This window comes from Aethalodelphis obliquidens, unplaced genomic scaffold (assembly GCF_003676395.1).
Source record: "Aethalodelphis obliquidens isolate GAN/ISIS:26980383/991018 unplaced genomic scaffold, ASM367639v1 scaffold2, whole genome shotgun sequence".
NCBI classification, from domain to species: domain Eukaryota; kingdom Metazoa; phylum Chordata; class Mammalia; order Artiodactyla; family Delphinidae; genus Aethalodelphis; species Aethalodelphis obliquidens.
In genome coordinates, this window is record NW_020837946.1 from 13,648,571 (window position 1) to 13,662,788 (window position 14,218).

General features: G+C 37.1%; 1 protein-coding gene across 4 annotated transcripts in view; it reads left to right on the forward strand.

The window, feature by feature from the left end:
* The window catches only part of CUL3 (cullin 3), a 98,380-nt gene that overhangs the window by 33,527 nt on the left and 50,635 nt on the right, over positions 1 to 14,218 (forward strand). For 3 of the 4 annotated variants that reach the window (XM_027119947.1, XM_027119956.1, XM_027119965.1), the window contains one exon: positions 9,082 to 9,195. In XM_027119947.1, coding sequence (XP_026975748.1) covers positions 9,082 to 9,195 — 114 coding nt within the window. Of the gene's footprint in view, positions 1 to 1,179; positions 1,201 to 9,081; positions 9,196 to 14,218 lie in introns of those variants that run through there. The other variant, XM_027119975.1, reaches the window with a different exon arrangement.

Consider the following 14,218-nt stretch of genomic DNA (forward strand, 5'->3'; position numbering starts at 1 on the left):
CCCTAAGCCCCTTAAGAACTATGCTAAACCTACTCTGCCGGTGCTCTATAAATGGAACAACACAGCTTGGATGTCAGCATGTCTGTTTACAACATGGTTTCCTGAATATTTTAAACCCACTGTTGAGACCTACTGCTCAGAAAAGAAAGATTCCTTTCAAAGTATTATTGTTCTTTGACAGTGCACCTGGTCACCCAAGAGCTCTGATGGTGATCTATAGACGATTAATGTTGTTTTCATGCCTGCTAACACAACATCCATTCTACAGTCCATGGATCCAAGGAGTAATTTCAACTTTCAAGTCTGTTTATTTAAGAAATACATTTCATAAGGCTATAGCTGTCATGGATAGTGATTTTTCTGATGGATCTGAGCAAAGTCAAATGAAAACCTCCTGCAAAGGATTCACCATTCTAGATGTCATTAAGAGCATTCATGATTTGTGGAAAGAAGTCAAAATATCAATACTAACAGGACTTTGGAAGAAGTTGATTCCAGCCCTCACGGATGACTTTGAGGGGCTCAAAGGGTGGAAGAGGTAACTTCAGATGTGGTGGAAGTTGCAGAAGAACTAAAATTAGAAGTGGAACGTGAAAAGTGGTTTCTTAAGATGGAATGTACTCCTGGTAAAGATGCTGTGAAGGTTGTTAATGTGATAACAAAGGATTTAGACTATTATGTAAACTTAGTTGATAAAGTAGTAGCAGGGTTTGAAAGGACTGACTCCACTTTTTTTTTTTTTTTTTTTTGCGGTACGCGGGCCTCTCACTGTTGTGGCCTCTCCCACTGCGGAGCACAGGCTCCAGATGTGCAGGCTCAGCGGCCATGGCTCACGGGCCCAGCCGCTCCGCGGCATGTGGGATCTTCCCGGACTGGGGCACGAACCCGTGTCCCCTGCATCGGCAGGCGGACTCTCAACCACTGCGCCACCAGGGAAGCCCCTGACTCCACTTTTGAAAGAAGTTCTACTGTTGGTAAAATGCTGTGAAAAAGCATTGCATGCTACAGAGAAATCATTCTTGAAACAAGGAAGAGTCGATTGATGCAGCAGCTTCATTGTCATCTTATTTCAAGAAATTGCCACGGCCGCCCCCGCCAGCCTTCAGCAAAACCACCACCCTGATCAGTCAGCAGCCATCAATACCAAGGCGAGATCTTCCACCAGCAAAAGATTACGACTCCCTGAAGGCTCAGGCGATGGTTAGCATTTCTTAGCAACGAAGTATTTTTAAATTAAGATATGCACATTATTTATTTAGACATTTATTTAGTCTGTTGCACACTTAATAGACTACTGTATAATGTAAACATAACTTTTATATGCACTAGGAAACCAAAAAATTCATGTGACTTGCTTTATTGTGATATTCACGTTATTGCAGTGGTTTGGAACCAAACCCACAACATCTTCGAGGTGTGCCTGTATTTTTAAAATAGTGGAAAACCCCACTTTTAAAATCACACAAAACCAATATAAATCATATTTAATCAGGGGAAACAGTGCCCACCCTGGAGTGGTACTGAGACATCTTAGTGGAGCATTGCATGAGTGCCATTGATCTAATCAACCCCAGCCATATTACAGGGAAGAGGAGCTGCAGACTGTATAGGTCAAAGTCAAAGTCAAAAGTCCTAATTAGTAATTGCCCTTGGTAACTGTCTGCAAATACTAATTTTTTTTAACGTCTTTATTGGAGTATAATTGCTTTACAATGGTGTGTTAGTTTCTGCTTTATAACAAAGTGAAATCAGCTATACATATTCGTATATCCCCATATCTCCTCCCTCTTGTGTCTCCCTCCCACCCTCTCTATCCCACCCCTCTAGGTGGTCACAAAGCACCGAGCTGATCTCCCTGTGCTATGCGGCTGCTTCCCACTAGCTATCTATTTTACATTTGGTAGTGTGTATATGTCCATGCCACTCTCGCACTTCATCCCAGCTTACCCTTCCCCCTCCCGTGTCCTCAAGTCCATTTGCAAATAGTAATTTGATTGTTTTAGCTCCTGAGTGAACATTACAATACTACAGATTTCTAAGAGGTTGCACCTCTTAACATTATATCAGTAGTATCTCTGTGATACTTTTAAATGTTCTTTTTTTAGCATTATGCACCATTTTATGTTTTTAATACATGGTATATATATTTCAGTGCAAAATAATGCTAAATACAAATATCTGTATTTACAGAGATTTATCTGTGTTGGAATTAAGTATTGTGCTGAGTTTTAAGACTTTCTAAGAAGGAAGTCCTTTTCAGTAGTCCATACCATCATTAATTATATGGCTCAGTGCTGGTTTCAGTAAACTTTAGAATTAAAATCTTTATAATTAGTTTTAGCTGATAAATTTCTTTGTGTTACCTAGATATTAGGATTGGCTTGCTGGGACTTTGCCCCAGGCATTTAAATTTAGATGAAAAAATTTTAATTAATGATTAAAAATAAATGTGTGTATGTTAGAGGGTGGGGGGATACTGTGTAGATTATTAATATCCTTCAACTCTCCATCCAGCCAGGAGCTGCTGCCCCAAGGTCAGCCTCCTTGTCAATCCTTGTAGCTCCCAGTCATGCTCATGCCTGCTGGCCTTCCTGTCATCCCCTTTTCCATCCTTCTCCCCCTCCCTTTGCCAGTAATTTGATTGATTTGAGGATGTATTTCTTGCAACTTGGATGTTAATTTATCAGTGAACAGGTGTTGTTATTGATACAACATTGAAAAATAAAAGTGGGTTTTTTTATTTATTTAGTAATCTCCTTTAATCTTTGCTAAGTGTGTAATAAAAAGGACAGGGAAAGCTCTATTCACAGAAATGGAGGATGTGGTATGTCAATTTGAACTATAGCAGAGGCCTTTGTAACGTTGGTATACTCAAAATAATTAACAATTCTTCATTGTTTGGCATTCAAGTTGCTTTTATGAATAAAGATTGTGGCATCATAGCTTACATTTATAATATGATAATAAAACAGGACCCAATTTTGAGAATCATAATTACTGCAAGTTTTAAAAAGTCAATATACAATAAAATTAGCCTTTTATTTTCATGTACAGTTCTGTGAATTTTAGCCCATTTATAGATTTATGTAACTGCTATCACAGTCAATATAGAACATCCTTCACCCCAGAAAATTTGTTTTCCCTTTATAGTGACATCCTTCTCCCACCCCTAATACCTGGCAATCACTGATCTCTTCTGTCACTATAGTTTTGTTTTCTCAAGAATGTCCTATAAGTGGAATCATACAGTTTGTAGCCTTTGAGACTAACTTCTTTCATTCACATAATTATTTTGCAATTGAGCCAATCTGTTGTATATATCAATAGTTTGTTCCTTGTTATTGCTGAGTGATATTCTTCTATATAAATGTATCAGTTTGCTTATCCATTTACCTGTTTACTTGTTGCAAGACATTTGGGTTGTATACAGTTTCTTCTGATTATGAATAGAGTTACTATGAACATTTGTGTACAGCTTTTTGTGTGAATATAAGTTTTCATTTCTCTAGGATAAATTCCTAGGAGTGGGATTGCTGGGTCACGTGTAAGTGTATGTTTTACTTCATAACATACTGCCAAACTGTTTTCTGGTAGGGCTGTACCATTTTGCATTCCCACCAGCAATGTATGAGAGTTCTAGTTGTTCAGAATCTTTGCCAGCACTTGGTATTGTCAGTATATTTTATTTTAGCCATTCTAATGGACGTGTGTAGTGGTGTCTCATCACGGTTTTAATTTGCATTTCCTTAATGGCTGATGTTGGTGAACATCTTTTCATGTGTAGAATTTGTTCGAGTCTTTTGCCCATTTTAAAATTCTGTTGTTTGCTTTCTTTACTGAGTTGTGAGAGGTTTTTGTTTGTTTGTTTGTTTTTATTCTGGGTACAAGTCATTTAATATTTTCTCTCAGTCTTTAGTTTGTCTTTTTATTGTTTTAACAGTACCTGCAGAACAAAAACTTTTAATTTTGATGGAGTCCAGTTTATCATTTTTTTCTTTTGTAGCTCATGCTTTTGGTGTTAGGTTGGAAATTGCTTAAATCTCAGATGACATTGTATTTTTCTTATATTTCATTCTGCTATACCCTTTTTCTTGGAATTATTACAGTGCTTTGGAAATGAAATGATATAGCTAGAAACTTTTCTCCTAAAGTAAAGTTTAATGTTGAATGTTAATGGATGGCTTAAAAATATCAGGACTCAGAACCACATCAGTATGATTATTATTATAACTATATAAAAAATATTCATATTGAGGAAATTCTGCAAAGGGAAGGAACAGAAATGGCTAGTGTGGCTCTTTTAAGTCAGTGGTTTCCTAATCCTGGCTATTGTATCAGAATCATTGGGGTAGCTTTAAAAAGAAAAATACCCAGATTCTCTTTCTTTTGATGAGTGATTTTTAGATCAGTAAATCGGTGGGCCCCCCCAATTTTTTTTAATAGACTTTATTTTTAGAGCAGTTTTTGATTCACAGCAAAATTGAGCAGAAGGTACAGAGATTTCCTATATGCCCCCTGACACATGTACAGCCTCCCCTACTATAAGCATCCCATACCAGAGTGGCCCATTTGTTAAAATAATGAACCTACACTGACATACCATTATCACCCAAAGTCCATAGTTTACATTAGAGGGTAATTCTTTCTTTTTTTTTTTTTTTGCGTGGCACACGGGCCTCTCATTGTTGTGGCCTCTCCCATTGTGGAGCACAGGCTCCAGACGTGCAGGCTCAGCGGCCATGGCTCACGGGCCCAGCCGCTCCGCGGGATGTGGGATCTTCCCGGACCAGGGCACGAACCCGTGTCCCCTGCATCGGCAGGCGGACTCTCAACCACTGTGCCACCAGGGAAGCCCTAGAGGGTCATTCTTGGTGGTGTTTATTCTATGCATTTTGACAAATGTGTAATGAAATACTATTATAGTACCATACAGAATATTTTCACTGCCGTAAAAATCCTGTGCTCTGCCTGTTCATTTCTGTTCCACCCTAATCCCTAGCAACCACTGATCTTTTTTACAGTTTCATTAGTTTTTCCTTTTCAAGAATGTCATATGGTTGGAATCATATGGTACGTAGCCTTTTCAGATTGTCTTCTTTCATTTCGTACTAGGTACTTAAGGTTCCTGTGTGTCTTTTCATGGCTTGATAGCTTATTTCTTTCTAGTGCTGAATGATACTCCACTGTCTGGATGTACCACAGTTTATTTATTCAGCTACTGAGGGACATCTTGGTTGCTTCTAAGTTTTGGCAGTTATGAATAAAGCTGCTGTAAACATCAGTGTGGGGGGTTTTATGTGGACATAAATTGTCAACTCCTTTGGTATTTATTCCAGGGTGCATAATTTTCTGTATCATATAGTAAGAGTATGTCTGGTTTTGTAAGAAGCTGCCAAACTCTCTTCCAAAGTGACTGTTACCATTTTGCATTCCTACCAACACTGATTGAGAGTGCCTCTCGCTCTGCATCCTCACCGGATTTGGTGATGTCGTTTTGGGTTTTGGCCATTCTAATAGATGTGTAGTGGTATCCCATTGTTATTTTAATTTGCAGTTCCTTACCGGTCAGATGTTGAACATCTTTTTATGTGCTTATTTGCCATCTGGATATCGTTTTGGTGAGGTGTCCAGGTCTTTTGCCAGTTTTTAAAATTGGGTTGTTTGTTTTCTTATTGTCGAGTTTTATGAATTCTTTGTGTATTTTGGATTACAGTCCTTTTTCAGATGTGTGTGTCTTTTGTTAATATTTTCTCCCATTCTGTGTCTTCTCATTCTCTTCATTGAAATCTATTAGTCTCCATGGGATTCTATTTCTTTGCCAAGTTTGTGATCTACTGTTTTAAATTACCGTGTCTTGCTTTATCCTTTGCAAGGCTAGATGTCTTGCATAGCCATCAGTTTTCAGCTACTCGTTTATCCTCTTTGTCACAGCTGGTCCATCGTGCTCTCAACTTCCATGGTTCTTAATCGTTTCACTCTTCAAATTCCAGTTCTTTATCTGGGTAATCTTCATGTAGATTTTCTCAAGTAATGATGCTGGTCGTACTTGATCTGCAGGTCCATTTGGTTCTGGTACCACCTCTACATCAGGGTTGCCTTTGCTGGTGCAAAGATTAATCATGTTACAACACACAGTTCCCACTTTCTATTTCAAGTTTTCTGTATTGTTATGTTAATAATTTGTAAAATAAAGGTTAAATCTTTTTTTCACTTTATGTGTATTTTGCTTTATATGCCAACTTAATCTTCTTTTGAAAAGCCTGTTTTGATCTTCATAAAGATTGAATTTTCACCTCATTCCTACCATTTTGTTGTATATGTTTGAACAAATATGCATTCACTTTTCATGTATCAGAGTATGAAGATATTTTTCTGGGGCAGTTTTAGAGGAATAGTTTTTTGCTCATAAAGTGATCTGAATAATTAAGAGATAGTTGCAGCAAGTGTGCCTAAGGGTATTTATCTTTCATCTTTCAGTCCTGTCCGTGTGTGTAATCTTTCAAAAATAAATATAACAAAATTAACAGTTTATAACAGCTTATTTTCTGCTAAGTAAAATTTACTGTTACTGATTTGTCAGCATGATTTTTTGAAGTATAATGCAAATAAAGCAATTTTATCATTTATGACACATTGTGCTAGTTGATCGCATTTTAATTTTGTTGAAAGGCAGGTATCTTACACTTGTTGCTATGTTTTAGTGTATAAATCATTGATTTTAGAAAATATGCCTTATTTTATAACTTTTAAAATTTAATTGGTAAATTTTTCATTTATCCAACAAATATACCAAGCATATTCTTGCATTCCAAAATCAGGGTGACTTTAATACAGTTAACATATAACTTGATTTTATAACAAAGAGGGTATATAGAAGTTCACTTAAGTCCTTACAAATAATTAATTCCTAGATATTATGGTGTTTGGAAGATATAATTTAATTTTTGTTATGTAGTACAGTTTCTCTAGTATTGTCATGATTTTGATTTAATTGCTACTCAAAGTTTAGTGGTTCAGTGAGAGAATATGAAGGTTGAAGAATTTTGTAAATAGGTACATTTGCAACTTGCTGTGTTTTTGTTTTTAGCGTTAGCTACCTTTGGAACTTGCGTATGATGAGTGGTAGACTTAATGAGTTGAAATAATTGGTATATTACCACTTTGCATGAAAGTGTTTGTTTAACACAGTACTGTCAACTAACTGACGTGGATGTTTATCACTTTTGATGTAGTCAGCATATTTATGGAGTAATCTCTGGGTGATATATTTGAAGTCAAGGAGCTGAGTCTGTGAACAAAAGATTATGTAATAACATTCTGAATTATGTGGTATAGGCTAGTGGTTTTCATACCGTATGCTTAGTAGAATAGATTTATTGTCCCATCACTAAAATCTCTCACTGACTTCTTTTCCTCTATAAATAAGAAAATATATAGTTTTCACAACTTCAGCTTACTCTCCTGTGGGTTGAGAGTAATGTGTTTTGTGTATTTTTTTTTTTAATCTTTGGCACTTCGAACCACTTTATTCTAGTTCTAATACACAGTGACATTTTATTTACATGTATCTATAATATGGGTTTACAGGTGTCTATATATCTCAACACACATATTAAATAATTTGTTTCTCAGAGAACATGATGACTTCAGATTCTCCCCAACCTGAAAAAGTTGAACCACTACTGCAGATTTTCTATGGTAAAGAATGTTTAGAGATAGAAGATGTCACTTTAAGCTGGAGTTATTGAGAGTTGAGCTAGACCATGGAGGATTGGTTGGATTTGAATAACTGCATAGGTTGGCAGTATAGTCCCAAAGTGTTGTAGGAACTTGGAGGACAGACACACTACTTTTTCATGACAAAGCTACAACCAGAGTCTAGATTCTATTTCCTAGTCAAATAACCTTTCAGTTGGACTGATAGCATAGCAGGAAGAAGTAGTGGTCAGTAAGCTCATATTGGAGAAGGTGTCAGTATGCTTGTGGACTGTGAAATTCCTGAATTCTTATCAGGATTGCATTAGGAAGGCATTTCAGACTGAAAGGAACTTTATGTGCAAAGGCAGATATCCTGAAAGAGCTTACCTTGTTGGACGTGGATCATGGTATTGGAGGGTGGGGATGAAATAAAGGGTCTTTTATATGCCAGGCACTGTTCTAGATGTGGAAGGTACACATGGGAAAGACAGACTCCCTGCTACCGTGGAGCTTACATTTTAGTAGGAGAAATAATAAACATAAATATGTAATATACTAGTAATTAGTGATGAGTACTTGAGGAAAAATAAAGTGTAGGGTAAAGGAATAGAGATAGACGTTATTGAAATAGGATGTCAGGGAAGACCTTTTTGTGGAGGTGAAACTTGTGCAGAAAAAAAGGCAGAGAGTGAGGTATGTGAACCAGCACAGAGGAGATGGCAGAGCACATTTGCTGTATGCAGCTCCATGGTAGCTGTAGTGCATTAAGTTAATGGTTTATGCTCACTGAGTGTTTACTGAGTGCCAGACACTGTTCTACCTGTATTACTAGTGGTAATTCAGTCCTTAAAACCATCCTATAAAATGGATACTATTTCAGATTTGAGGAAACTGAAGCACAGAGATTAAATACTTTACCCAAGGTTGCACAGCTAGTCAGCGAGCTGGGATTCAAGCCCAGGTAGTTTGACTCCAAAATCAGTGTTTTCGACCATTCTTCAAAGATGGGGGAGGGGAAGCGTAGTAGGAAATTTAATTGGAGCAATAGCCTGGGGCCAGTTCTGTGGGGCCTTTGTGGTTCCTTTATAAAGTATTTATGCTGACAGTGAGGTTAAGTCATTGGCGGGTTGAGAAATGCCCAAGAGGTTGCTTTATGATTCTGGAGGTCAAGAGAAGGGTCTGGACTATACAAAACACATTTGTTAGTTATCTGTATATAGGTTGTATTATAGCTTAAAATATTTCTACTGGTCTGTAACATGTTTCTTTGTTCTAAAATCGAAGATTCCACTTCATTATTTTGTTGAACAGATATGTGCATGTATACATATGAGTGCGCGCGTGCTTGTGTATAAAGAAACTAATGAAGTTTTCTGTTAATAGGTGCGAGAAGATGTACTAAATTCATTGAATAACAACTTTCTTCAAACACTAAATCAAGCTTGGAACGATCATCAGACAGCTATGGTGATGATTAGAGACATACTAATGTATATGGTAAGTAGAGCTTTGTTGTTTTTCCTTTAAGTTAAGCATTTCAAAACACTGTCTTTTTTCTGTCACATTTATTTGGATGGTACAACTCAGTGTGGAAAGCTTTTTTCTTTTCTTTTTTTTTAAAATACTATTTCCTTCATAAGGGCCAACCTTAGCTTATATGAGTAAAATCTTAGTTGCTCCTATGCTTAATGATTAGAATGGAAAACTGAAAGGGAAAGATTTAATATTTTTCTAAATATCTAGCACTTATGCTTCAATATGTGAAATACTGAAAAGTCTGTCTCTTCTTGAGTAAGGGTGATTGAGTGACAACATGAGAGATGAAATATTCATTCTCTTGCAAGTTTTTAAACCCTAATGTCCTTATATCCTCAGTTACAGGGGATGTCATATTAATACAAATATTTTTGTAATAGCTGCCATCTACCACTCCTAATGATAAATCTCTCCCAGTCTTACAAGGACTGTAAGTCCTTGCAGTGTATATATAAATTCTTCAGATATGTATTGCCTTTTTCACCTAGTATTACTGTTTTATTATCATTCAAGAAAAATATCTTGTTCATTAAAACAATTTGGAAAACATGGACCTGAGGTAGGCTGTTTAATAGCTTTCAAGGAGATTAAACTCTCAGGTTTTTTAACTTTAGAATGATTATTAAGATCCGTCAGGCTTAATTATTGTGTCTGCAAAATCATCAAGCCCAGTAACGTACTTCGTTGTTTATGTTTGAGAATTGGACGTAATGATTTTCTTCTAAGATTTTACTCTCTGCTTTTCGAATTTTTATTTTCAGTTTCTTTAGTTTTGATTATTAGTGTAATGGTGAGAGCGTGTCCTGGTTTCTTTTACTTGGTAGAATAAAGCAGTGTTTGGAAAGAATTTCCAATGAGAGCAAACAGCTGTAAAGTTTTTTGTTCTGCTGAGTGAATTCAATCAGGCCTATTACCCCAGGTTTTATAGGGCTTAGTGGCAAGAGGGTCAAGGAGAAGCTACTTCATTTTTCAGGGTTTTGATAAAACACTTAACAAGTTATTTAGCCTTTCTGAACCTCATTTTCCTCTTCAGGGTATAGATTCATTTTATGTTGACATTTTGAGGTAAATGTGATAGCATGTGAAAACATATATTGTCTGGGATTTAAATGTGAAATAAGTTAACTTACTGCTCTCCTCCTTAAGTTTTGGATTTGGTGAGTCTTTAAATACAAACACTGAGATAGAAAATTACTTGTGATTTCATGGTCCATCACTCTGTTGATAAAAGGAGTATTTTAAAATTATTTATATACTTTTTATACCATGCGATTTTTTAAATTTCTGTTTTATTTCAGCACACACACATACCACTTTTTTTGTTGGTTGGGGGGCAAATGAAATCTCAGACCTTGAATCCTGGCTGTTACGTGACCATATCATTCCTCAGCTTCCTCATTTATAAAATGAAAATAATATTGTGCTAATTGGGTAGAGTGGCCATGAGGCTTAAAGGAGCCTTTCATATGAAGCACCTGTATGGCCTGGACTATAGTAATGTGCTCAGTAAAAATTAACTAGTATTAATATTTTCCATCATCTTTTCATCAAACCCAGCTGGTAGTACCACAACCCTAGATAAACCCAGCAGCTTGCCTTTCCTGGGCTTCTGCTGGTAGAAACCCCACTTGGGAAACCTCACACAGGGTAGCTCAGTGCCACTATTTGTGGCATTTTCACAAACCTCTAGTCAGCCCTCCACACTGCTCAGTAGTCTCACTCTTCTCTATTCAGCTCATTCCGCCACTTTGAAAGAGTTATTTCTCTTCAAACCTCCAGCTGTCCTGCTGGTCCCCTTACTCTTAATAAACAGTCTTGCCCTCTGCCTCTCAGAGAGAAGGAGAAAGCATCAGGTGGAAGCTGGGTTCATCTCTTGCCTCTGAATCTACAGGTTTCCCTATATTTTCTCCCCTTTTGTGTTTCTCTTTTTCCCTCCCATTTTAATGGAGGGCAGTGTTTCCTCACCTATCAAATGCCATTTCTTCACTTGTGCTAAGAATCTCATTTCTTTCTGCTTTGTCAAAAAACAGAATTATTTTCAGGTTCTGCCTTTTTACTGGTCTTACTCATCAGCATTAGACACATTCAGGTCACTGGCATCCTCAAAATAAAATCCCACTACATTTTCAGTTGGACCCCTGCACTGCTTCCCAGGGTCTCTCATTGCCATGCACAGCTAAATGTCTCATAGGAAATGTTGACACTTGCTATCTCTTTTTTCTCATCTTTTATTCATTTTGAATATGTTTTAGTCACGCTTCTATCTCAACTCTTCTATTCATTCTCGCTCTTAACTAGGATCACCGCGCCTGCGCATCTCTGACAGCAAAGCTCACTGCTAATCCTCATGCTCCTTGACTTTTCCAGCAGCATTGGCACAGTTGACTACCTTTTCGTCTTCTAACGCGTTGGGTTCTTAATTTCTGTGACCAAACACTCCCTTGGTATGCCTCCTGCCTTTCTGTTTCTTCTCAGTCACTCTTCCTTCTCCTCTGCCCTTTAAAAGAGAGGCATTCTTGGGGCTTAGTCCTAGGCTTCCTTCTCCTGGTACCTGTTATTTGCTTACCTTAGCTCTCTGTTGTGCCTCTGTTCAGGTGATTCCCACATTATGTCTCCAGCCTCATTCTCTGAGCTTCAGACTCGTAAATTCATTTATCTAGTTGGTGGCTCCCTTCATTGTCTGAGAGGTACTTCAAACTTGGCGTTTCCAAATGAGCTCATAATCAGTGTCATTCCATCTGATCGTGACAGAAACCTGGGAATTATTCTTGTTAGTTTCTTCTCCCTCTCTCCCTACATCATGTATTTCTAGAACCTGAAATTTCTCTGTTTTCATATCTAGTACCTAAGACCAAAGCACCTTCATTTCTTAGTAACTAGTCATATAGTATTCACTATGCTCCCCTCTATTCTCTTTTTCATATTGCTCTAGAATTATTACTTTAAAGCACATGATTATGTTACTGCCCTGCTGAAGTCCTTCTCTCTCATCTCGGGATTTTCACACGTCTGCTGTCTGGATATGTTTCCAGAATGTTTATGTGATTTTTATGTGATTTTTTTGCCTACTTATCCTTCAAGTCTTAGCTTAAATTTCTGGTAAGCTTTCCCTGACTCATGCTGTGTACTGCACACTGGCACCAGCTGCTCTCACTGTACTCGGTACTCCTTTTGTAGCATTTATCATTATTAACAACTGTTTAGTGCCTCGTTTCCTCACTAGACTGAACTTTATTGGGGGGGAATGTCTGTGTCACCACTGTGTCTCCAACACCTAGCACAACTCCCTGCACAAACAAGGCACTCACATACATCTTTGAATTAATATACACATTTTTAAATATATCATGCTTTTTTTCAAAATGCTCATTAAAATATGCAATTATAGATGCAGAAAGAAATTTAAGTGTTGATAAGGTTCTATAAGGTTCATGTTCTATAAGGTAGACTTCTTTCATCCTTCATCCTCTTTATTTTTCCTTTTTATGTGTAGTATTCTGGGCTTAGTTAAATAAGTGCTTTTAAAAATTAAGGTAAAATTTATATACATTGAAACGTGCAAAACTGAAGTATATAAAGTTATTTTTGACACATGTGTGCTCCATTGTAACCAGTACTTCAGTCAAGATAAATAAATGCTTTTAATTTTCCAAAGATCAAAAAAAATTTTCTGTTGACATCTGTTATTTTCTGTGAAGATTTTTACCCTCAATCAGACTTATCAGATCACTTTACCTGCTAGATAAGACATACACCTGAGGTGTGCAGGTTTCTAGACAGATTTCTCTTTACTATGAATTCTGGCTCTAACTGTTGGAACTTTAGATCTCAGGCTCAGAGGGAGGAGAGAAGATGCTACACTGTCTTCCCACCTCCCTCCTACTCAGCTAGCTGACTTTTTCTCTGACAAGGAGGTGTCTGTATCTAAAATGCCCTGTGTGAGCCTCAGTGTATATAGATAGCATGGGACACACTGACTCTTGAAAGTGGAAATGGAATCAATCACAGGTTATGTGGAGGCAGCCGTTGGTCACAATTTGTCCGCACTCACTTTGTTGTTGGCAGGTTCAGCGTTCCAGAAAGAAAAGTGTACATGTCTCTAGATGGAACATGTGATCTATACCCCTTTCTAATATTTGAGACTTGCATTATGTATTTTGCCCATGAAGGCGCTGGAGTTTGTAATCTCTGCTTTGTTTCTTATTTTTAATTCATTCTCTTCTTTAAGAAAAGTTAACAGGTTAAACTTATAAGATTGGTTTGAGCCTACTTAGTATAAGTTTCCTTTTCAATTTTTTAATTGTTTAAAAGATTAATGATTGGGGAAAGATCTGATTATTTTATGGAGAAAATGTGTTATAGGTTATATAATCGCTTTAATTATCAAAATAATCCACAGGTATATTTATATTCAGTTCATTTCCCTCCCCCGCTTAAACTATAAAATGAATACAATAACAAGGGAGAGTTAAATTTATGGATGGTATTCTGTAGGTTACTTTTGAGCAATTAGAATTAATGTCAAAAGATATAGGAAAGCATTTACTATTGTGATATGTAGGCTAATAGAAGGTTAATAGAGGAATTTTCTGCATAAAACTCTGGTTATTGTCAAAGATATTTTCATGTTTTTACTTGAATTTATCTATATTCCCAGTCATTTTCACAAATAACAAAGGTATAGTACTATTGCAGGTTATCCTTAAAGACTAGAGGCTATAAATTCAAAGTCCTGGGGTGGAGAGCTGACCCAGGAAAGAAGGGTCACTGCTTCTTTGAGCTATATGGGAAGTCATCAAGGATGGTGGGTGAAGAGGTGAAGTGGAATGTAGCAACAACTTTGTGAAGAGGAAAGAAGCTGAGGAACTCTTCTGATGCTCTTGGTCTCCTTAATAAAGTAGAAGGTGGGACCATCAGTTACGGGTGACAGAAGCATGTCAGGTGTTGAGGAGTGTGGTAGACTGAGTAATAGACCCCCAGATAT